This window comes from Danaus plexippus, chromosome 7, assembly GCF_018135715.1.
Source record: "Danaus plexippus chromosome 7, MEX_DaPlex, whole genome shotgun sequence".
Lineage (NCBI taxonomy): Eukaryota > Metazoa > Arthropoda > Insecta > Lepidoptera > Nymphalidae > Danaus > Danaus plexippus.
In genome coordinates, this window is record NC_083541.1 from 7,205,186 (window position 1) to 7,232,964 (window position 27,779).

The following is a 27,779-nucleotide window of genomic DNA, read 5'->3' on the forward strand; positions in this document are numbered from 1 at the left end:
ATGATCGAAGTAAACGAGTAAGTACCGAGCATTTGCTTTGACCTAATGGACGGCCAAACCTATCATATCAGGACATGAATAGGCTGAAATCATATCTTTCACAATATATGTAACCTAAAGTAACTGAACATATCTATAACCAGACTCTAAATTTAGGATTGAATTACCTTTCGTTTTTTTAAAAAATGAGAAAAAATATTTCACGAATAAATTTTAAAAACAACTTTTCTCAGTGAACAAGCCGTCAAGTAAACGTCCTCCAGTATATTGAACTAAGTTGTGGCGAAGTTAATTGTATACAATATTTTACCTTTGAAAGTGACGCCTTGCTGACCTGAAAACGAGAAAGTGTTATTAGTCACAGGGTAAGTCTTGTTTGTTTAAAGTGATATACGAGTGCAGTTCTTAATGCTTCTGGTTTAACTATATATAAGTATTATTTATAAAACCTATTGCAATTTATATGGCTCATATAAAAATACCTTTACAATTTTTTAATGTTAGTCAATGCAATCATTTGTAATTAATGGTTTTAAATTTGTTTTATTAATTAACGTATCCGGCACATCAATATAAATATATTGAAACAGGTAGCTAACTAGCTTACTAGTCTTATATATAATATAATAATAAAGCAGACTAACTAATCTTATTATACTATGATCTTACACATCATAGCAATAAAGTATTATTTTAATTGAAGCTCATTTCCATCACAATTGTATCCTTTTCATGCTTGTGTTAAAAAACTTAAAGGGCAAATTAGTTTTTGCCTTTCAACTTTAAATTCGGAACGTGTGCCAAAAAAACGTCTAACTAGTGTGAATTAAAGTATTCTCCTTAATTGCTGTATTGAAACATTTGCCTGTTTTTTTTTTTATTTTTTATTTAAATTGATTCTCTAAAATAAGCCTCTTGTTTAAAACAAAGTGGTGTGAATATCTTAATTAATTTGACTTAAGTCTTGGCTAGGTATTACAGAATTTGGGTATACTTCGTCTTGAGCACTGCTTAAAACAATTTTCACGCCTTTTAATAACAAGAAACTCTCAAAGTGTTAAATTACCCAAAGTTTGCTCCCACAATTTCGCAATTTTATTTATTTAACATATTAATTTATTTGGGGAAAGTGAATACATTAAATAGCGAAAGAAAGAATATTAATGCCTGGAGTTTCGGTATAAAGTGAGCTTATTGTTTCAGTAAAGAAAATTCAACCACATTATTTATAGGGTAAGGAGATAAAAATGCAAAAAGCGATGTAGAGAAATTAAAAACGACGAGTCTCACAATACAAGGTCCGGAATTAAATGTTATATATTTTTATTCTAAAATAAGGGCTCAAAAACCGAGTTAACCAAATATAGGCAATTAATACAACTGCATTTGTCGAACAAATTGGAATTTCCCCTATCATACAATCCCAACTAAGACCCATAGAAAACCTTACAAAAGAATTTAGTCAAGACGTTCCCTAATCCACTATTAAAAGAATCACGTCCCTCTCCCTTTTACTTTATTAACGAGTGAAGTTGAGCGAAATAATGGTGTCCCCACGACATGTACGATATTTTGATTTAAATCGTATATTATTTGCATGGTTTATTTTATCAATTAAGCTCAAGTATTTAGTATAATTAAAAAATTTAAAATTAATACTTTACATATATTTTTAAATATCTAATGAGATATACAATGGTGTATTTTATTTCGAATTATACAGAAAAAGAAAATTAAAACTCCGTCGAGAGAAACATACATAAACAAAAGAATAGCTTACAAATATCGTTTCTTGGAGGAAATTAAAATGATTTTATTTCATTTCAAAAGGTAATTTCAAATGTATTTCGTAATATTCACATCAAAGAGAAAATCAGAACACGGATTTTAAATTCTAATCTTTGACTTTAAAGTTGTAATTATTGTTTTAAACGATAAAATTATACGAAAGATTTTAGTGCAGAGGGTTCGAAGTTCTTCAATATGTTCGGCATTATAACTAGATTAACACATAAATAAAATCGGGTGAAAAAAACATTTAAAAAATTGCACTAAAGTAAGAAAAAGTATTTATGAAAAATTCATGTATGGATAATAAAACACTTTTACAAATCTGTCAATACACAAATATTAATGACGCTCAAAAACATGGTCGCAAAAAACCATTTCTAGTTGTGTCATCGCCAAACTGAAACAGAAAAGTGACGAGCCATTGCAATATTCAAGCAAACTAAACGATACCATCATGGTTGAAGTGGAAACACGCGTTTAGAGTTTAGAGAGTATATATGATATTAAATTTTTAATTCCCCATTTACGAGGGGTGGAAAGTGATTCTTTCACTCTCAGTACCTTAAATATGTTTCGATTGCCCGAGAACATAAGATGAAGGTACAATTGTTTGTTTAGTGGTTAAATTTTAATAGTACTATTTATACCAGAGACAAAAAAACAGCATTTATCAATCTTAAAAATGAATTGGGATCAAAGAGCAAAATTTTGTAAATTTATTGTAATTAAATAGTCCAAAAACATACATATTTAAAACAAGAGCTATTAGGTTCAATACAAAAATTATGCTTGGCTATGTGAGTGCACATTTCTATGGAAAATTCCATAGAAGTGGAGTTCCTATTAATAAAAATTTCGATTTCGAAATGTGTATTAATAGGAACAAAATGACATTATGATCAAGTATTAAACTTTATTTCTTTACTTATAACAATATCTCTTATTTAAAAAGGTGAGATCTTAATGTAAGTTAAATTAGACTTGGCCAGTTTTTATCATAATGAAAATGTTGAATAACTTTATAAAATGACTGATGTAATGAAAAGTTTTTTTATGGAGACACCGCTTATATTTAAATTTCTTTTCCTACGCTAACATACAATTACTGAACGGAATTCAAAAATTGATCCTTATAGGTTATCTGGAAGTAGATTAGGTTTAGGTACTTTATGTCAGTCAGTCAGTCGGTGCCAAAATAGACGACTTTTCGACCTTCATATCTTGACAACCGTTTGAGCTAGCTTCATGAAATTTGGGCTTCTACATTTTCTTATGGATATGATTAAATAAAAGTAGTTTTATGTGTTTAAATTACAGAGGTTTTGAGTTACAAAAGGGTCAAAAGTGGTACCAAGTAGTTTTTCTAATGATACATTCAGAGCTGGCCAGCCAGTTTCTTTTCTTGAACTTGGCTTGACAGCCGCTTGTCTGTATTATTTTAGTAAATAAAATTTCGGGTAGAATTCCAGGCTTGTCTTTTCATATTCAGTGAAAACGTCTTAACCAAACGAAATTCGTACTAATTGTTACCATCACCGCATCGGCCAACTCTTTTCATGTTTAAAGAAAGGGCTAATTTGTAGAACAAAAACTTTGATGACGAAGGAAAAATTATTACTAACGGGAAACCAGTAATTCGTTCATTCAGGACATTAGTCATCTAAAAGGTAGTGCGAATGGCGTTAAAGAAAATTTCCTTTTGTGGGTAAAAATCACTTCATCTCAATTAGGAAAATTGTGAACCACGTTATTTAATTACGGAACTAATTTCAAAGTTTCGTGAGGGTAACTTAAGAATAGTTCGAGGTAAATCGTGTTAGAAAACACAAAAGATTTCAATTTCTTTGGTTTTCGTTAGGCCCCGAGTTGCTTAGTAAAATAGAACTCTAAAGGAGAACAATGACAAGACCTAATTGGACTTAATTTACAAATCATTCAATTAAAATGTTTACTCTATTTTCTATGAACGTTATTATTATTAATAAAAAAATTCAATATTCGATAAGACTTGAGAGAAATTCTCTAACTAACTTACACAAAATTAACATATATTTTAGGTCATAGAAGCCCATTTATAAATTAGGTCAACTAAGTCTTAAACATTAACCAGTCCCTACAATATTAAATAGCTTGCGGGTTTACTTGTTAAAAGAAAGCAATGACAAAGTAGGTCAAGATCTGTATTGAAGACTAAGTAATTTAATCTCGAGCTGGTAAATCAGCTGTGAATTCAATATGAAAAAATTTGGATTCCTGAATGTCAAAGGTAACATTCTTGTATTTTTTTACAAAGAGATCGTCCAATCCATTAGTAATTAAATTAATTTTTTTTTTGTATATATTTTGAAGTTATTTATACGAAAATGTTCATGTTATTTGTTACAAAAACAAAATACTACAATAATTGTATTTATACAATTATTATATATACTAATAACTGGCAAAAAAAAACTATTAAAAATATAATAAACCCTCTTTTTGAATTACTGTTAATTGATTTCTAAGAGTAAAATCTAAAAGTTTCTATAAGAAATAAATTGATTATATTTCTTAGTTTGAAGATAAACTGTAAAAGGTTGCCTCGGGCTTCAACGCTTTCAGTAAAATTCCACGAAGAAGTTAAAAATAAATTAGCTATTTTATTTTTCATGTTGAATTGCATAATTAAACAAGAAGCCTTGCACCCTTATGAAAACATTGGTTATATTACAAGGAATAATTTAATTTTCTATCCTTTTTACTAAGAAAATTGCTAAGACTTTTTATAACTAATATAAAAATTTTGAGTCATTAATTTAAGTATAAATTATAATATTCATTATATATAGAAATAAAAACAAATATACATTCTGTCTTTAGGAAATTATCAATATAATATATACACTTAATCATCGTTAGATAGACATATGTATATCATAACGAATAAGGTTCAGAGAGATAAGAAAAATCAAATAAAAAAGCTCACAAGCTCTATCGCACCCAAACGCATTAAATTATAATGTCCTTAACAAGAAATCCAACGACAAGGCTTGAAATATAGGGGAGTGTCATCACCATAAAGAATAGACGAAAATTTCCGATTTCAATAAAAAGCAATAAGGATTTAGGAGATTAGCAGAACGAGACATTTGTAAGAGATTATATGCTTTTACATTTTTTTTCTTGATCATTTTCTAATAAAACCTTATCTCATTTCAACTTGATACATGTGACGATAAAAATTTAACAAAATATTAAATGAATTATCTAATGGCACTTAATTTTTTGTAATTTCTCCTCCGATCTTCCTATCCAATCACAAACAAGGCTATTTCAATGTGAAAACCTCGGGGGTCAATAACCGTCTTGAAGCCAAGCAATTACTTACACGCAAAAACATCGATTACGCCTTCCAATTCGGAGATAGCGTAAATTAAAATCTAGTTGAGGTTTTCTTGATTCTTTGAAGTCAATCAATTATTCAATTTAAACGATTAAAAGTTTCATTCTAACTTTCATCAATTCTTGAAAAACTTATTTTTGTGGTACATTTATGAATTAAATTTCATTATGATGTCATATAAAACTACAAGTTCAACGTTGTTATGGACACCTACCAATTTAAATGTGTGGTTTCGTCAATAGATATGTTAATAGACATTAATGTGCTAAGGTATTTGAATATATTTAGTGCACTTATGAATTATACATAGGATAGAAGCTGTACTAAGTGTACCTAAACACCTTTTAATGCAAGACATAGGGGATATTAAATAAAAAGATATGTTTTAATGTATACCGTCAAACAAGTGATAAAGCTGAATAAATATATTTCCAGAAGCTCCGACTAAAACTTTGATTGCAAAAATTGTTTTATTTTTTTATTTAATTTAATCTTTTCTATACTATAGGGATAATTTTTTTTATGTTTCCATAGTTAGTACTCGTAGAAAAATATAAAGAATTTTCTATTATATAAATATCGTAAAAATAACTTAAACCACCTAAGGATTACGTTTTTCTCCGACCATGGAAGTTTAAAGACGTAATAAGACATTTTCGTCAATGTAGATGCTAGGCATTATAGCATAGAAAGAAAAGCAGCGACGGAGCTGAAAGAGAAAGTGGCTTTATGCTTCCGACAATAGCACTCATCCTATGAAATACAGATGTAAGACTATTAACTATTTAACACGAACAACGAGCACCACCTACATCTAAGTTCAAACACGAAAACAGTAACGGCCATTATATTTATTCAATAAATATAATGAAAAATTCCATATACGATTTCAGAAAATAAGTATATTTGAGATAGGAAATTAGTCGTAAGAAAAATTAATGATTAAGGAGGACGAAGCCGGGGCTTAAAGCTAGTTTTAAAATAATCTGTAACCTGATAATGAGCTGTGACGTGTACAATATGCGATATTACGATATAAAAGAAATAAAATATAAGGATTCCATTTACCATTCCATTTCAAATGACATATCTATAATTTTTTTATTGCAGCTATTATAAAGCTTTTATCTCCTCACAGACGATAGTCGTAGAGTAATTATTTTAAACACATTTAGTTCATGAGTTGAGATTCTGAAGTCATAGGAAGTCTTTAGAATTAATTTATTCTTCCATTTTCTCTTTTAAACTTTCCCATTAACTTTTGTTATGTTCCTGTTAACTGCAAAGGCAACCTCTGCTAAACCGCGTTGTACTAGTATTAATAAATAATCTAACAAAATGCAGAATATTTATGTATTACAAATAACCTGTATAGTAATATATGTAATTTCTAACCCATAAATATTCTATCTATAGACCATTGAGCTGATTTGATATGGTTTATTTTGGTAAAAGAATTCAATTATATTTAAACATTTAAGTAATTTATCAATTAAGGCACATCTCACACGTGACTTGGTAGCAATGTACCCATACACAATCATAACCAGTTTTTCATTTATTTTTTTATCGTTTTTTTATATATTACCCCTAAGTATTTTGTCTGTGCTTCCAGGGATCACCAACCAGATGATACCTTACGAAATATTTCCAGTAATTTTCCGCTCTTGTTAATAAATTGTTTCTGTGTAGTTTCTTAAATATATTTACCGATATGCCTACTTTATGTACATATGTAAAAATATGTACATATTATGAATGTAATACTTTCCGTATAACTGGCGGACTTTAACTCTTGTTGATTTTAATATATGTGCTTAGTTGCTCTGAACTTAGTACATCGTACGCACAAGATGTATAACAACCCCAACGGTATAGTTTATATATATATATATATATATATATATATATATATACTTAATTAGTTCCTAATTAAATTGAACTTTCCAGAAAGAAATTTCATATTGTTTTTTTTGAATTTCCAGAACCTGAATTCAAATCGGATCTGTGTGACAAAATAAACAGAGGCGTCTTTGAAATGCAATTATATAAAAAGTTTTGAACTCAGTTATATGTTCTAAAAGAAATGATGGTTTGAATAAATCAAATTGTATTGTTTTCGAATAAAAGTACATACATACTAAATTTAGTAAACATTATAAAAAATTTACCTACAATTTTATGAAACATTCATCCCCTTTTATTCTATTCTACCCTCATTTTAAAACATGTAAAGAAGTAAGTAGCTTGCCTTGGATATTTGTTTAAATAAAATGCATAGCTATCCTCAAGAATACAACAAGTATGAAAAATTTAAGAAATATTTTTATTCTTATCTACCATTATTAGAATGTCAAATTATACATTTAATTCTAAGCCAATCCAGTGCAAAAGTTTTATATATATACACATACACTCGCGTCTGTACAAATGTGAGGTAAAAATAGTAAATTCAGCTTCAATGAAAACATTCATTCGAAACTCTGTAAGAAATTAATTATTTGCCGATCAGTCTATCTGGCTGTGAGAGCTACAATCATTAATTGTACAATTTGAACACCCAATTAGTATATTAATTCTTAATTTCCTTATTGTTATTTATCGGACTCTCCGAGTATTTGGAGAATATATAGCGTTTAAGGGATTAAATAATTTTATTACTAAACTCTTTACTAAACTATCGAGACCAATAGTCTTAAACTGAATAAGGTTCTTCTTAAAAATTTATATATTTAACAATTTGTTTTTTTTCATTGAAAGCATTTCTTTAATTTTAAATTTAGTCTTACGCTGAACTTAGTCAGCCTAGCATAATACGAATTTTATTATACTCGAACTTAAACTAAAATTACAAGGAACTATTTCTTGTCAGTGTTCTACGTGACAGTTTACAGTTTTGCATACTATCCGAAACTCTAGGAACTTGAATAATTAAAATTCTGTAAGAAAATTTCTGTTAAAATTGCAAGTTATCGATCCCTTCTAGTCCGATTAAAGATAAAATTTCTAAGCCTACAATACTTACTGTTATTGGGACTGTTCCAATTTTATGATCATTCTAACACAACATGAAAAGTAATCCATAGAAATATCTACTACTAATATACAAAATTCAAAAACATACCCAACAATAAATTTAATATTATATAATCTACAAAGCTTCATTTAATATTCTTAATTATTTAATAAATATTTTTTGAAATAAAAATAAAAAAAATAATCATTAATAAATACAATATAAAATTATTTATTATTAATTTAAGTGTAAAATTACATTAAATTTAAGTGTGTAACACAATCAAATTTAACAAAACAGTTTACCTCGAATTCTGATGCAAATAATTCCAAATTTATAAGAACGTGCACTCACAAAACCTAACTGTTTACGTAAAACGAAGTCGATATCGCGGGGACAAACCCACCCCCTCGGCGTCCAAAAGCTGACTGAATCAACCCCAACAGTCCGCTCATATATATACAGCGCCCTCTGCTGAATCAAAACTTGTACATTAAACGAAAACTTTCTGAATTCGAACAATAGGAAAACAGATTTACAACTGTAAATATGCTTGAATTAAACTTAGCCCACAAATACAAGTTCACTATAACGAAGTTTACAAAATGATTTATTCAATTTATACATAGCCATACATTTCTTGCAGTCTGTTAAAATAAATAAATAAATGAATAAATAAATAAATAAATATCAAATTTTAATAAGGAAAAGAATAACACAGAAGTAATTTTATTTATAAAAACAATGGTTAATATAATTTTTGCATATGTGTAAATTCGTTGCTACTGGCAAGCTTCCTAATTCAAATTTATAAAGATATCATAAACATTTTTACTGAGTCTGAATTTTAAGGAGCAGCAACGATGCCAAGGATGCTTTGAATTCAGCGGATAATGTTAAAATTTTGCTTGTTAGTAAACCAACATTTTTGACAAAGTTTAAATATTTTTTTTACAAATACGCTCTTTTAATATGAATGTATTTTTTTTTAATTGTAACTTGTTTTATTCGCAACTGCATGAAAATTGTTGAGCAAATGAAAATATCAAGAATAAAAGTATTTAATTTAAATTAAAATGAACCTGGCTTACTTCACTGCTTAATATTTTTTACTCCCAAATTCGTCCGTTTAATTACACAAATTGCTAATGAGAATTGAACCGAGATAATTATGTAACAATTGGATATTGTAATTTTTATAGCAAATAGTTAAAAACAATGGAGTAGGTACTTTTTTATTCTCATGATTTTCACCAGTAAATTATTAATATATACAATCTATCAATACAAGAACTTTTTCTCTATATTTTGTTCTTCTTATGTACGTTAAAGTATTATAATTTTTAAAGTGTTTGTTCCATCAGTGTATATTACAGAAAGCTATGATTATAAAATATATTGAAATAAACAACTAAACAAGAATTTCGTAAGTTTACATTTAAAACAAGAATAAATAAAATAAGTTAATTAAACTCTTAAATTTAAATGAATAATTTTATAGTCGTTTAATTAAAAAAATAAATATTTTTATCTTTCAATTTTTTTTTTTATATAAAAATTAAATCAAAATGAAACATGATAAAACTTTTTTGACTTAAACCGTGTCTTGATTTCTGTCATAAAAAATAATTCCTGTTAATATATATTTGTCAACGTCTGTAAAAATCTCTATAGAGACAATGTTTACTACATATAGGTTTTGTGAAAAGTCATACTTAATTTTCCTCATAATAATACGTATAAGAGTATTTCACAGATAATGGTGTTTAAAAGCGTTTAGAAACTTAACTGTCCAGGGGATAGAAAAAGTTACGTCTTTGTTTGCACAAAGTTAAAGAATTCCTTTATTGAAACTTATCCACCGACTTATTTTGTTAAAGCTATAATACCAGCTACCTTCGAGATCCAATTACTTTGTACGTCCCTTTAAGTGAAATAAAGCAATCAATGTTTCTTATTAATAAATGTTATTCTGAATTTATGAAAAATATACTTAAAATATAATAAATATAATTTTATAATCTTGCGTGATGATAGTTTTATATATTTAAATGAAACTAATATTTTTCGGATTACTATGCGTATTTTATTATTTTAAAAACTACGTACTCCCGAAGTTTCGGTTAATTGCAGCAACCGTGATTACTGGCAGACGAGATGCGAATTCACATCTCGTCTGCCGCCTGTAGCCTAAGTCTTAGATCTCATTACTTTTATTTATGTTTTTATTAAAAGAGCAAAGAGAAATTTGATTATTTAGAAAAGTGATTGTTCCAGCATCTTCAAAATAATCTAACAATTTAACAAAATATAAATCAATCTTTATCGTAAGATCTGTACAATAATGACATGAATTGTTAAACATCAACAAAGTCATTCTTTATTTATAAAGATGAACAAGTCATTTTAAATGTATACATTTATAAAGGGACTTTCCGACTTTAGCTCAAAAGTCAATTACTTTTAAAAAGCTCGCAGCGAATCTAGCATCGCTCCCCGGGGAACAATCGCCGACCGGAACGACCTTTGTGTGTGCTTCATTAATTAATTCTTTCGATACTTACAAATATTCCGATCCCACTTAGATAGCTGCTCAATAATAACATCACTTGGAAATTTAATTTATATTCTGATTCATATTCTCCATCGTTAATCCACAGAAAATAATATATATTTTATGTATATAATTTGATATTTATTATATTTTTGATAAACCATTAATCAAAAATATAATGATTGTAATTAAAACTTATTTCATTTGTCTTTTACCATTAATTAAAAGAGGTATTATAATGGAAAGAAAATACAATCATATCGTGGAAAATATTACTAAAAATAATGCACTTTAAGTACAAATGTGATATTTAAAATAATTTACTGAATCAACAATCCGAAAAAATACACAGACGCAATCGAACTTCGATGTCTATTAATGTATTAACATAAAAGTCAATGCTTTTAAAATGATTCCGTAGTATAAAAGGTTTCCAATCAATTATATCAATCTCAATGCCTGTCCTGGATCCAAACCGGGCAAGGTTTAGTAGTATTAATATCCATAGAATTTTTCTAAATTTTATTTGTTAAATATCTTTTGACATGATTAAAATTAAACCGCAAACCACAGAATCGAGCTCGAAATTGCTAAGGAATCGCTAAGGAAAACTAAGGTGGCGACCATGTTTTTTGCGAGGTAATTCTGATTTGTTTGCTTATTTTCTTGATAGGAGAAATGAAAAATGCTATCCTTCCCTTTATTGCCCTAACGTTTCTTAATCTTTATCTTTGACTATGAAATGTTGAAACTTTTTTTTTATTATCCAATTATGCGTAAATTGCGCATATTAACTCTCATTTTTATATGGTTAGTGGCCTTGTATCTCTCATATAGAAGTATTAAACGTATATTAGTACCAGCATTATTGCATAATAACTTATTTACACTGAATAAGTTTATTTGCTTGGTAAGCTTAAGCAGCCTAGCTAGTTTTTATGTTATTATACTATGGTATGGTAAACACAAGAGAAAGCGTGGACAATAATAACATATTCTAAACATTTAGAAACTTAATTAATAATCGACAAGTATAAGTAATAACCGATTCATACATCTACACAGCAAGAACAAATATATCGTATTCAACTAAATACAAACGTCACCGGAACAGTGTACTGTGAATAATATAAAATCGTGCAGAAAACTCTCCCTGCGAGTTCTAATGTAATGAAACTAATTCACCCTTCAAAGGAAGAAGGAAGTATCATTATCGATTCTCTTTCATATTTGTTTTATTCATAAATTATATTTTATCCATATATTTCAAAAAAATATTATCAGATCGTTTTTTTTTAACAATCTAGTCGAAAAACATGAGACAAATATAAATTAACGTTACACTCATATACCGTGATTATTCTTATAGTCTTTATACAAACAAAGTGTTAATAAAAATAGGTATTGTGACTATTTAGATAACAAAACATTCGAGTGTCAGTCGTTATTGATTGAACAAGTTACGTGCCTCTTATAAAATTAAACTTTTTGATTGTATTATTCAACAGTCACTTAACAAACATACTAAAACTGTATTTTATTTTATTGTATTTAATTTTCAGACATGTTCAAATCATTTGATGTGAAACATCGAAAAGTATTTTTTATATTTCCTCTAGCGTTTGGTTTTTAGTTTTTATTGTTTTATATTTTTGTTAGTTCGACATATTTTAAGTGTATATTATTGTATTCTGCCTCAATTTCTTATTTTTGAAACTAACCGAGCCTCAGTATTCCGCTAACATCGATCGCATCAACGTATGTACATAGAATATCATTTCATTATCTGTTAAACTAATCGTGATAATCTGTTAAGTTTGATTATATAGCATTTAATATTTTTGATTTACCACCTACTTGAATGCAGTATTTCGGGCCAAGTTTCTAACTTTTAATAGGCGCGTCAAATTTTGTGAACTTCGCGGAGAACATAATTGTCGCTTCAGGCTTAAGAGGTTTTTTTAACAGTACTATGGTGAAAAAAATACATTTAATCCAAAAAGAAACATACTGGTATAATGTTGCTTTGTAACAGCGAGACAGTACATTGATGTGGTATTTATAGTCTACTAAGCTAGCTTATTTTTAACCTAGACAACAAATTTAAGTTTCAATATTTTAATTATTTAATCTAAAACCTATCTGAATATAGTAGACAGGTACAACCTACAAATTACTCAATAGACATCTCGACCTAAAAGTACCAAAATTATTCCAGAGGCTTTAGATTAAAGCTTTAGGCTTGAACAATCAATACGGAATATTTAGCAAATTTACAACAGTCAATTAAGGTTTCGCAATAGAAAATTGGTAGCGAGTAACAAAATTAAATTTGAATAAAATTGTAAAATATATTAAGTTGGTGTGATATTCTATTTCTACATTTGTAGAAAACTTCTAAAAATTTAAATTACAATAATATCATAAAATTAAACAGTCACATAGGGAGTTAAGTAAACATAATATTTTTGCATAAGACTTATCAATCCAAGGGCACAGTTCTGTGATGCAGCAGATAAAATCCCAAACAAGAACTTTTCTTATCCACAAAAACTATAAACATATAATGTTTTGATTTCCACAAGAATCCAAAGGATGTTGCCATGAACATATGAATATAATGAGCAGGACTATAGCACTTAGGAATTATTATTCTACGATACGATTACTATACTTTTACGATAATATCAGCAGAATTGAATTAGGAAGCCGAATTTCTTCAACTACCTTTCTGAAAAGTGTTAATGTCTAATAAAGTCATTGTTATTTTAAAATTACTTTACTGTTCCGTGATTTTTTATTGTGTTAAGGCAGTGACAATCTTTGATGATGTATTAGATTATACAGACGAATTCTCAAGAGATACAATATTTATCTTGACTGTTAAAACACAAAAATGAATTATATTTTTCGTTTAAATTAATCTACATTTTTTGATAAATTAATGTTCACAAAATTCTACGTAAAAACATAACAAATAAACTTAGTGATTTTGCACAGGTGCTACAACTTGTTATCGATTTCTTTTGTCTTCCAAATAAAAAATAATTTACATAATATATTTAATTTAATATTTAATATTAAATAAATAATTATTAAAATACACCAAATTTAAAATATAAAATATATTAATCAGCTTATTTTTCGAATGAACAATGGACCCGAGCTATTTAATTAAAAGCTATATTGATTTTAATATAAATCAGATTTTTAATAATATAAATAAATTGAAGCAGCATCGATATTTTTTTAATTCCGACAAACTCTGAATTCTGGTAAAAGCAGGGAGTGCAACATCTAATACAAGTAACACAGCACAATTCCGCTTCTTCAGGAACTTTGTGAGCACTTGAAGGCTTTCATGTTGAAGTTGAACTACTGACAAAGAAGAGCATGATTTTGATACAAGAAGACTTATAAAAATTATCCTGATACATGTTATTTATGAAGACAGAACGGAAAATTTGGTATATAATAGAACAAATGTCTGTCAAGGGACAAATAATGTATTCTAAGATGAACTTCAAAATACTATTATTACAATTTCGAAGTTATTAAGTTAGCCTTTATGAGGTTCTTTGCATTGGTTAGCCATGAATGATTGATAAATATAAGTAAGTATATATTTTACAGCCATATCTTATAATATATTAATTTAAAATGTTAAAAAACATTGGATTTTTTTTTCAAAAAATGCTCTAAATATTGCATGTATATTTCTGTGTAAATTCTACTTCTTTCTTTGGGGGAAGCTTGCGTTCAGAAAAAGTTGGTCGAGTAAATTAATTGATATATATAAGTAACAAAAAAAATATTATTTGATTGTTGTTTCACACTTGAAGTTTTTACTAGTAAATACATAACTTAAAACTGCTACGAAGTACTTTACTTCCACTACATATACGTATGTATGTATATGCGTACTACTTATATTTATATGTATACTTTACATTTCGCTACCTTTAAACCATCAACTTTCTACCATATTATTTCAATATGCAAAATATGGGGTACATTTTTAATATCTTTACTATTTTTAGAATCATCTAAGAAACCTTTTAAATGGGTTCTTTTCGGAATTCGAAATTTTTGGCATGGCTCTTATTTGCACATATTTTCCTAATACATTACTTTTAAACATCCTTGTTATTAAGAGTAAAACGTAACTTTTTATATCAATTGCAATATATGGAAAATTTTTCCAGACTTCAAAACATTTTATCAGTACGCTTTAAATCTCAATGTAAACGTTATCCACCATCACTTTTGGAACTTACCAAAATGTCTTCCCTTGATAAAATTAATATCTAAGTGGTGAGAAATAAATAACCTTATTCGTTTGTGTATGATAAAAAAATTATAACAGAAAAAGAATCCAGTTAAAAGTTACAAGAATATTTAATTGTGTGGTTTCTAAGTCAATATATTACATTGTAAAAATCGTAAGTACATTGAGTAGAAATTTATAGTAGGTAAATAAAATGTTTTCAATTCGCCACTAGATTAATACATAGTAACTGTTTCGAAATGCAAACTTGCAGCTTTTGTTTAATTTATATGCTGCCTACATATTAGTCATTCAGAAATGGTCTTACGTCATTCCTTTTTTCTATTTCTATTATTTTCCTAACAAAACTTATTGTTTTACACTTTCAATTACTATTTTATTGAATTGGAAATTCTCCCCAATTCAATCGGTACAGGCATCACCAATTCTATTGAACTTATTAACACCAATCTACAGGCAATTAGTACTTGGACGAAGTTTCAAAGTCTGTCTATAAATCCTTGCCAGCCAAAACATTTTGCCACGCAAAACTCTCAACATATTTATCAATAAAAAGAATTATAACGTTCATAGAGAAAAAGAAAATACATTTACAACAATGTTACCTGCCAATGAGAGCAGATGGAAATGTAAAAATCACAAAGAGTACCTGACGTACCAGTAACATAACAATAATATTTCTTTTATAACTTTTTATAAATGAAATTCTATTTTCTCAGTATGAAAACTATAAAATAAACAAATTAGATAAAGGTAAGTTACACGTAAGGAACAACAGTTTTGAATAATGAGGGTGGAGTGGAATTAAATAGTTGTTTCGTGTTTACTAAGACCTATGACATTGTGAATACCTTAAGCGATTTAATAAGTTGTTTAAAATAAAGTTAGTTTAAGATTTTTTATATATATATATTCAGTTATTATGAACAAAAAGGGAGACAAATCTTTAAATATTTTTTTAACTTTCGCCATAAATACAGTAAAGTAACATTAAATGTCTTTTTTTATCGTTAATTAGTTTTAATAAAAAACTTAACACGCAACATCTTTAACATTTATTAATAACAAAATTTAAACCTTATTCATTGGATTTTTATTGATGAGTTTATATTATTAGTGTATTAAACGAAAAAATCACTACACCTAATGTTTATTTTATATTATGATTACTGAGAAAAAGTGTGATGGAAGAAAAGTATTCCAAAGAAATATATTTGAGTTGTAAATCATTATGCATATTGAATTAATTGTACCGGTGACCAATTATGTAGGTAATATTAATGATTACAAATAGTCGCTGAGGGAGGCTGTATTGTGTAGAGGTTTGATATTGGCTGTCCTGACTTTAAAATTTCACTATTTTAACATCTCGAAAAAGAATGCTGAAAATTTGAATTTCAAAAATTGTGTCGTTACGAAACAGTATCAGAAGCTTTTTCCGATACACAAACATTTTAGTTGATTTTTTGAATGTCTATATTTTAATTAGATTGATACGGTATTTAATAAAAAATTGCAGGTTACAAAGATCGAAGAAATTTGACCTATTCAACAAAATTCGTATCTGTAACAGCTATTCTGGTGGAATAAAATATATCTCAATATATATATATTTACTTTTTGATCCAGTAGGTAGTTAGTAAATGTCTCAAATGGTAAAGACTAGATCCTTCACGTAACTCATACATATAAAGGATTTTGGACCATGTAAATTCGACCACATAAAAAAAAAAAACCCCAAACTGGAATGATAGTACCATTCTGAAATAACATTACTTCCACATACTTACATTTGCTTATAAAATTCTATGCTAAAATAATAATATAAAATTATTTTTAAACGTTTCACTTATTTTAGATGGTAGAGCCTAGCTGTGGTCAAATTACTACGGCTTGAAAATGGACTGGCTCGACCGAGGAAGTACCACCCTCTCACAGAAGATCGGCGTGAAGTAGCCTTTAATGGCTGCGTTTCGTCCGATGAGTGAGAAAGCCGGTTGCCCTTTCCCTGTTCCCACCCAACAACAAACAACAAACAAGGCTGGCAACGCATCCGCAACATCTACGTTGCGAATGTCCATGGGTGACGGTCACTACTATCCACCAAATAGGCCGTCTGCTCGTTTGCCATCTTTCATTGAAAAAAGTCACAACAAATTTTCCTTAATGTATGCATAAATATTCCTTATAAAACTGACAAGCTACTTAAAATAATTACTCTTTCATCGTCAGATTTCATTACTTTTGACATAAGATGATGTTCATTAAGCATAAAACCCCACGAGGCTGCATTTTTATATGTGAACTCTTGAAAATTACTTTAAAAAAAAAGCCACAAAAATACCATTAAGAGCAGTTTAATTATAATTTAAATGTGAACAAATTTATTTTTTTTGTATGTCGTTGCTAAGTTACAAACCTTTTGTACTCCTATTTATTGTAAAAATTCTTATCCGTCGTCCTCGTCCTTAGGTAAGGTTTCATTTTTTATGACTTGCTACTTCTTTTTGTGTAACAAAGAATCTTTTTATCTTACTATTCAATTAATTAGTAGGTTAAAACATTACAGTAGCAATTATCATTTTAGACTAAAGAAATTAAAAAGTGTTACCTTACAAAAGGAGGGTGTTTTTTTATCATAACCTTAACTGATGATAGTTTAGATAGTTCTGAAAGTAGATCTGTTCCAATCTCGGCCAATATTCCCGATCTTATGCCTTCTGAAACCACCAATATCCTACAGCATAAACAAGATCTTCAGTCTATTTAGTGAGCAGTCTTACGCTATGCTTAGAAGTGCAATGTGACCAGTCATTACTTGTACGTCTTTACTCTGAGAAAAAGCACACTAACATTATACTAAGTATTTGTTTATACATATTTTTTTTCACCCAGCCTTGTTCTCAATACTTTGTTTGTTAATATTTTTTTTTATTTGTATAAAACGATGATCCGTTCTATTTTTAAAGTATTATGCTATTGAAAGAACAGTGCAACTCGACATTATAGAATGTTGAGTTGCACTGCTCTTCAGTTGCACTCTTTAAGTAAATACACTGAAATATTGCATTCAAGTAGATTGTATAAATGACATTTTGTTTATAAATTTATTTATTTTGCCCGATTGTTTATTTTTATTTATTTTATTTTTTTTGATAAACGAATTTAAATAAATAAATTTGATGAGATATGACATAAATTTATGTTTTTATTTTAACTTTTGATTCAATAGAACATGATAGCACCTGCAGACATTAGAAAACCAGGGTGGGGAAACCAAGTATATCCGTATACTGACAAACATCTACTGAAGGTGTACGGCCCAAGTAAAGCTAGAGAGAATGGGAGAAGAATTTCCTTAAGCAAGAGGTGTCAGACAAGGTGACCCCATTACACCGAAATTCTGGTCGAAACGGTTCTGGTCCCTGAGCGAGATCATGAAGGACCCAAGGTATGCCCATGAAAGAAAAAAGAAAAATATACAATATGTGCATCCTCCCATGTTTATCCTATGGGTGCCAAACATGGGCACTAAATGAGAATCATCTTAAGAAAATATAAGTCTGCCAAAATGGAATGGAAAGGAGCGTTATTGGAGCAAAAAGAAGAGACAAGGTGAGGTTGGAAAATATAAAAAACGAAACAAAATTTAAAACTATACAAACCGTATACAAGACCTTGAAATGGAGATGGACTGGACATACGCACAGGGAAGAGATAGATAAATGAACCAGACAGGTAACAGAATGGTACCCCCGTGATGGTAAGAGAACAAAGGAAGACAAACCAAATGTTGGGAAGACGATTTCAAAAAGATAGCTGGTCCTGACTGGACACAACTGCAAAAGATAGAGCTAAATGGAAAGCATTAGCCTTTGTCGAAAGACAAGCTGAAATATAAAAACCGGCTACCGATATAATACTATTTAATTAGTTTAGTTTAATTTGGTTATATTTTTAGAAAAGTTATAGTATTAAGATAAAATTTAAAGTTTCAGCAATAAAGGCTTATTTTATTTTATTTATTTATATACATTTAAATTAATTTTATTGTAAAATAATTCTATAAACATACTAAAATTAATTTCTTCTACATTTTTTAATTACTTTCAATATATTTTTGCTATAATATTTGCACATTTTGGTTGATTTTTATAAATAGGCACAAAATAATTATTAGAATTATTAACCTAATTGTAAATTAGGTTAAGTAAATATTAAATAATTAGCCTAGCTTTTATTTAGATGGAAATAATCTTTGGATTTAGTACTATAAAACATTGCACAAAGGCTCTTGATAATAAATAAGTTCACTGCAGTATTATTTACTACAAATACAACTTCTTAAGTACTAAAATTAAGATTGTAATACGGGATTCATTAACATATAAAACTAACTGACTTATATTGTTATCGGACCATGGAAGCTAAACAGACGAGACGAGACGAAACCTCTTAGCATTCAATGGATTCACCGTGCGGGTGCCGGGTCCATTGCGTTGCAGGGAGTGGAGCTTCAACAGTGCCTGGGACTTGCGACCCAGGTGTAGGCTTAAGGGGCACCTAACTAACGCGCTTTAAACGCTCACCTCCACTGTCCAAGCTCCTCTCCCTACCTAACCATATTTGAAAAGAACCTACTAGGGCTGCCTTCGAAGTACGTTCCAAGAACGAATTGATGTGAGTTCTGGACAGGCCCAAGTCTTTTAGTAGGTTGTAGAGAGATTTAGCCGTTATACCTCTCACTCCCACTTCTACCGCGTATAAATCCACGACGAACCTATTTCGAGTGAGTTCGTTTGTGAGCTCGTAATATTTGTTGACCTTAATGGTATGGTCTTTGGGGATGTTGGTTTCCCAAGGAACCGTAAGCTCTATCATCACAACTCGCTTTAAGATTCGCGAATACATAAATATGTCTGGTCTGGAGGCCGACGCACAAATATCCTCGGGGATTTTGTATTGTTTTTCATACGTATCCATCATTATAGTCCAATCCGTAGCCGCTTTAAGGATGGAGTAAGGCTTGACATTTGTTTTTATAGCCCTAGTGCCCTCTCTCACAAAACCTACTGATCGCTCGTTTGTGGTTATTTCCTTTTGCGCTCTGGCTACGGAAAGACTAACCGCTTCACGTATGATTTCCAGAACCCTATCGACGCGAGTATTGACCGCTATCGAGGAGTACCTTACATCCTTACATTATATCGTGAAATCATTGACGAACCGTCACTATTATTGAATAAAACGGTGTTGTGTATGTAGTTTTAATAAAATAATAATATTAGCAAAGAGATAAAATAAAAAACTAAATTTTGAATTATTAAAATTATTTTTTTTTATTTTATTTAATAAAACAATTAGGATCTAAATAATTGAATCGTGTAATTATTTACTAAAAGCCAAATTATATACTAGTAAAAATACTAAAATAAATAAACATAAAAAGTAAAATAATTCCTTGTCAGTTAGAATTACCAATTTTGTATTTCATATGAAGCATACAATTTACAATATACATATACAATTTATAATTAAGTTTCAGTTTATAGCCTTACAAACATACATACATATGTATATTATTGGGTTTCATTTTACTCAGATGTTATTTAGGAGAACTCGTATAGTAATTGAAGGTAAGGGAATTATTGAAATAGAAACCAAAAAAAATATCACCTCAAATTGGTCAATAAAAAAAATATCTTTGCAAATAATAAAATGTTATATATAGTCAGAGAAAATAAATATCATCAGTTAATTAATCTTACTGAATTAATTAAACAAATCTTTGTAAAAACATGTGGTTGTTGATAGTTTTTTTTTAAATCCCTATCCTACTTAAATAGTGTGAACTAGATACCAAGGAAGCGTGGCAAATTAAAAACTTGACTAATTTGATTTCAGAGTGTAGATTCGTAGCCTCAAGTCGACTTTGATGAGTTTGATCAACTGCAAAATCAAAGGAAACTGATCAGTGAGATGGGGTCTCGTGAATTCAGAGCGACAAGTTTGGACAAGACGTCTACATTTGAATTGCAAATGACCGCGTACAAAGAAAACAAGACAATTAATTTCGGTAACAATGTTGATGTTTAATCAGTAAAGTGAAGCACAAATCGCGAGTTTATTTAATGTCACATGCGAGTAATGAATTAATCATTTTTATTGGCTGGTTGAGGCCTCTTAGGAAGATGAGACTCATTTATTTCATCGGTAATGGAAATGCTGAGCTTTTACCTCAATTCACATAAACTCTGCAGCTTTTTGAATAATTTTACACAAACGTGATGAGTGAAAGCTGTAATGTGGTTTTAAATAATTACATCCTAACGCTTGATTTATCACCTTTTTTTGCTTTTATATATTTCTCTAAAATATATCACATATAATTAATTGATAGATCATTAAAAACTGTATCTATTTGATATATAAAAAAAAACAATAACGTTACTTTAAGGTCTTATCTTTTTCAACGTCACTATTTTGAATTCATGTTAAAAATAATGAGGTAATTTATAAAAATATATATAATGAAAGGTGAATGGAAAACCCATCCTTATATAGACATCGATTAAGAGTCGTTTTTCTATTAACAGTTAAGTCTAGACATAATTCCTGTGTCCCTTTTTAATATTCACATATAAAACAGTTCTGTTATATTAAATATTGTTTTAAAATATTTAATATACTTAATCCTCATCAACCAATATCATAATCTGTAGAAGTAATTGGATTGAGGTTTATGCAAATGCTAATTCGCGTAACGTTAATATGCATATCTGCTTAATAATTACTTGTGATAATTGATAATCTGAAATTTATTGCGTGTCAGATGTACGACAGCCGCTGAGGTATGGAATATTGGATGAAATAAGCGAAGACATCTCTAAGATGAATAAATATATAACGTACAGGTTAACGCATAATTCGCGATACAAAAATAAAATATTCTAAGTTAGTATTAATTAAACTGAAATTAAATATTTTCATTTAGTATAGTATTTTGTTAAAAGCAAATTAAATACAATATTTATATCCTCTGCGCTGCATTCTCTGCCTTTACCTTATATATTTGTTTTAAATTTACATCATTTTTTTTTTGTTAATTGTAAACAACTTATTATGTCACAAAATACTCTTTTAACCAATATTCCAAGAGCGCTTCGGTTTTGATACTAGAAAAGTGGAGAAAATAGCATTTTACAAGCAAAATATTATTTACTGATTAATAAATATGTATAATACTTGAAACTTGATAATATATATGTATAATAAGTAAATGTACTAAAAAATTACAGATGATTTTTTTAACGATACCCTAGTAGTGACAACAAGAGTCAACATTTTTCATACATCAATAACGTGTTAATATTTTTATTGGAATATAATAACTATTTTTATTTTTAATTAAATAAAAGTAATTCGTAAATGATATCTCTATCTTAGGTCTCGAAATCTCAACCTAAATACAATAAAAACAGATGTCAGATAATAGCATTTTAATTAATGTAAATTTTTGCTTCCAATTGTCTCAGGGTATTATTTCAAGAACCGCCAATGATTGGTTTATTTAGGCATTCTGTTGTCTTTGTGCGTTGCTGATGAGACTGATTTGGTATCTTTAATTTATTCTTAGAAGTTTGTTGGCTTACTTAAATTTATAGGGAAAGCCTGTTGATTTAATTTATTGTCTTTATATTGAAACGCAACAGTAAAGTTAAGTGGTATGAGGGTTGGGATTGGTAATAATAGCAGAAATAAGTAGCGAGAATAGCAGGAGAAGAGAAAATGTAAAAAAAGTTTATTAAAACAATGTAGACAGACTTCTGTCATTACATGTTTTGGTTTAAATAAAGGCAGAAAATATGAATTATGTTAGATTTTTGAGTCTCGATTTTATCCCAGTAATTAGTTTTAATTAAAATGATTTCAGTTCAATTAACATATATGTAGAAAGTATTAAAAAGTGTCTTTATACTCACTTCCATACTTAAAACCTTTAACCCCCATTTTTATTTCTTAAAAACTTAAACCCAAGTGTTCTATACAACCAAGTATTTTTTTAATCAAGAGTTTATTAAATCTTTTAAGATTAATGCTAATATATGTAATAAGTCTATGACTATTAACATTTTCGTTAGGACCTCATAGTCAAAGACACTAACCTTAAAAAGGTCGACGGTTAAAAAATGGCAGCATAACGTGAATAAAACGAATTAAACGTGATTGGTTATTATAACATGTAACTTCATATACATGAAATTGACATAAAATTTACGAGGTCAAACCGAATTGAAGACATTGATAAACTGTTCACGATTTTAATAAACGAAATTAAAAATCGATTTTCGATATCCAAAAATTTAACCGCGTTATCTTTGAATTGAAGGAGACATTCCAATTTGCATTGCAGATACCATTTTCAATTTACAATCAAGCGAATAAAATGAATTCAATAGGCGTCGCGACTTGAATCATTTGGAATAACACAAGGAGAAGAAATTGTTATCAGGAATTTGTTATTATATGTAAATAAACGTTTTTCATTGTTGTAACAATTAACACAAAAGTTCTTTCCTAAGTCGTTTTAGATAAGACAAATATCAACAAAGGCTGATTACCTTCATATGCTTGTATGTGATGTGCATTAATTAATTATCTTAAGATTAATCGAACCTTAGACTTGGATATAATGAAAATGGCCTCCTATTCACTAAATAAATAGAATCACATGAAACAACGTTAATGAGCTAGGGGTCAACTGTTTTCAACCTTCCATTATGTCATTGATGGGCTTGAGAAAATGTTTAGGGATGGTACGCACTGCAAAAGATTCTCTTTTCATATTAATTCTATATTGTATTATTATTCTTTATATTTCAAATTGATATAAGTCTAATCACGTAACTGTTTTAGTAACTTAAATATATATAGTTATTTAAATCACGCCATTATACTCCCACTAATCAAATCTTAATAACCTAAGGAGAGTTATAATATTGACATATAATACATTTAAATATTTCATTTTAATTCAAATTTGTCACACAATGGAAGGTTTGTTTATACATTAAACTCAGCCTTACAGTTAATTATAGACTCATGCCTGTATGTAATGGAATTGGACGTTCTAAGATCGGTTTGAATGAGTCATTAGTTTAAATGATTTCGTTATTTGTTTCCAATGAATTTTAAAATTTTGTTCATGTATTTAATAAATATTTTACTCTCAGTAGTTTTAATTAAATCATAGTACAATTTCATTCTCATTTCTTTAATTAATTACAAAAAAACTTTAGTAATTCTACTTTACGTCAGAAGCAATAGTGATCAAAACATCAAAGTGTAATTCAAAAGTTTATCATATTAAAAAATTATTCAATATCATGTTTCTGTATACAAAACGGTAACGTTCTTAAAAAACAGCAGACACGCAATAATCAGTCCTAAACGTCTTGTTCTCTTTATAACCAATATCTGTATTCACCCTCAAATTAATTTGGTGCATTGACAGAAATAAACTTAATAGGCACTCGTCCCAAGTCTATTGAATAAATTGGAGGAATAATTCATTTTTCCACTCGAAAGAACACGACAGAAGTAGAGTGAAGTCTTATTCACTGCTATCACACAGATATCAATTTCTATTAAAATACTAATGAATAGTTTTCTAAAATATATAAAGGTTTAAAAGTTGTTGCTTCTTTACTGTAAATGAGTTATGCTTTTTTTTTGGCATTTTTAAATTAAAAAACGACTTAAGACGTAAGTAATTTTACACGTCTGTTTAAATTTGTTCTTATTAATACGATGAACTAAAATAGACAAAAAAAAAATACCAGCGTATATTTAATAGATTAAATTGTTAGCTCAAGTATGACAACAATACTTTTATTTAATTCATATATTTTTATTAACATACTTTAAGATAAATATATATATATGTATATAAATTTTTAGTGCGGCAAATTTTAAATGCAATAAACGAACGTATTGGAGGTCCAATTATAAGATCATTTGGTTTTCATATATTTTCATAAGTTTTTCTAGCATTTTGTGGTTTACTTTTCAGATGACAATTCATTAATTGTAGAAAATCTCAGTGGGATAGAATGACTCCAAAATGTATTTATCCCAAAAGACGCGGAATCAATTAATAGCAATGGCACCCGTTTTTTGATTGCCACAGTATCTATTACTTTCTTTCTTTAAAATTGTGTGATTATATTTATATCATATATTCACGTCCTGCTCAACACACTTCAGCCTATTTAAGTGCTATGAACCTCTATGAGACGCCCCAGTAGACTGCCGTTTATATGGTCAACATAAACACCTAACGCACCTCTCCCCTTCTATTCAAACACTCCCATTATGCTCGTGCGGCTATCTATGTGCTCTATTAGTCCGTTGCAATTACTTGAACTAATACTATTTTACTAAAAACAATAGATATCAAGAATATTTCAACATAAAAATTAATTTTAATATTGAGGAATGAATGAAATTCATTATCATAAAGTTGTATAAAAAGATATAAATAACATAAAAAAAAATAATATAATCTCAAACGAAATGAACGTATTTGAACTTTGTCAAATTATCTCATAGCTCGAGAAACTGACTTAAGTTATTAAAATTGTAATAATAAGTGACGCATTAAAATTAAATCTCATTGTCTGGTTTTCACAATGATGAAACCGAATTCGCAGAGACGATTTCAAAGAAGTAAAAGGAATTCAGAATAATTCAATTATTTTGGACAGGTTTCTTGTTTTCATCTTATGCTTAACTAGAAGTTACTAATTTACCAGTCTTATCGAGTGTAGATCGGTTTATAAAGTTACTTTATAATTCATTCTTATATTCTTGTTTCAATTGATATTTTTTAGATCCTAGAGAATAGAATTCTTTCCTTTTTATTTCATTAAATTTTTTTAATGTAATTATTTACGGTCAATTGATTTCCCTTCAAAGATGCTATTTATATGCAACTCGTCTGCCCGTGATCACGGTTAGATTTTCATTTAGATGCTATTTATAGCCTATGTTTAAATTATTTTTGGAATCAGTAAACTATGAAAGAAAACAATTTTGGATTCACATATAATTCATTTAAAACTTAATCATTATTAATCAATTCACTTTATGAAAAAACTACACCTGAATATAATTTAGCGTCAAAAGATGCTGCTATCTTCTCTGTTTCAAAAGTCTTAGCGCATTTCTGAGAAGTTTCAGAAATAAATTTAATAAAATTAAGGAACTAATATTTAGATCTACTATATCGAATTATGAGAATTATCGGTGCATAAACTTAAATATTATGAACATATGCATGATAAATTTATAAATATTTCTACTTTTAAAATGTTTTTACTTAGATTTGATATTGCAGCTTCAGCTACAAAGCGCTACAGACCTCATATCTGGCAATGCCATACATCATTTGACAGGTCTTGACATAACCTGTAAAATGACGCTGAAATTCGAGCTATTTTAAAATTTTTCTTCGTCAAAGGCAAATCCGCTAGAGAAACGTTCCGTGAGATTAATGGTGTTTTGGGGGATGGTACTCTATCACCTCAAACCGCGGAAGAATGGTATCGACGATTCAGAGCCGGTGAAAACGACACCATGGATGAGCCCGCCGGCCGAAGACCTGTGAGGATAAATACCGATAAAATCTTGGAAAACATCGAGTTAGACCGGCATGTGGCATCTCGTGATATCGCCCAGAAGATAGGAGTTAGTCATCACACCATTTTAAACCATCTGCGGAAGGCTGGATACAAAAAAAAGCTTAATGTTTGGGTGTCGCATGGTTTGACGGAAAAAAACCTTCTGCACCGAATCAACGCCTGCGATATGCTGCTGAAATGGAATGAACTCGACCCATTTTTTAAACGTATTGTGACTGGTGACGAAAAATGGATCACATACGACACTATCAAGTAGAACCGGTTATGGTCGTAGGCCGGTGAATAGTCCTAAACAGTGGCCAAGCCGGGATTGACAGCCAGAAAGGTTTTTCTGTGTTTGGTGGGATTGGAAGGGAATCATCCACTGTGAGCTGCTTCCATATGGCTAGACGCTTAATTATATATTCTACTGCGAACAACTGGACCGCCTGAAGCAGGCGATCGACCAGAAAAGTCCATAATTGGCCAATAGGAAGGGTGTAGTATTCCACCAGGATAACGCCAGACCACACACTTCGTTAATGACTTGTCAGAGGATACGGGAGCTCGGATGGGAGGTTTTATTGCATCCATCGTATAGCCCGGACATAGCGCCATGTGATTACTACTTGTTTCTAACCATGGCGAAAACCCTTAGTGGTGTAATGTTGAACTCAAAAGAGGCTTGTGAAAAGTGGCTGTCCGGTTTCTTCGCTAATAAGGAGGGGGGCTTCTACGAGACGCGTATTATGAAATTACCGTCTAAATGAAAACAGATTATCGAACAAAACGGCGCATATTTAAATTAAATCCGATCACTGTAACACTTTTTATAAAGCATTGAATAAAGAGCAAAAAAGCGGAAGGGAGATATTTGACAACCTAATACTAGTATAACTGCTACTATTAAGTATTAGTTTGTATTTACAAACATACAAGTTTGTGTTTTAATATATGTACATGCTATCTTAATTCCCTTTCAGGTAGACATATTAATATTACTGCTATTAGCTACCTATCATAGTTATGAGGGGAATTCAAAGTAATTATTTGATATTATATCATTG

At 29.1% G+C, this 27,779-nt stretch overlaps 1 protein-coding gene across 1 annotated transcript; it reads left to right on the plus strand.

Annotated features, from left to right (window-relative positions):
- The first annotated feature begins 18,602 nt into the window (after positions 1-18,602).
- LOC133318780 (histone-lysine N-methyltransferase SETMAR-like) lies at positions 18,603-26,989 on the plus strand. Its single transcript, XM_061521017.1, has 2 exons — positions 18,603-18,646; positions 26,566-26,989. The coding sequence occupies exons 1-2, from the start codon at positions 18,603-18,605 to the stop codon at positions 26,987-26,989; spliced, it is 468 nt and encodes a 155-aa protein (XP_061377001.1).
- Positions 26,990-27,779: the final 790 nt, after the last annotated feature.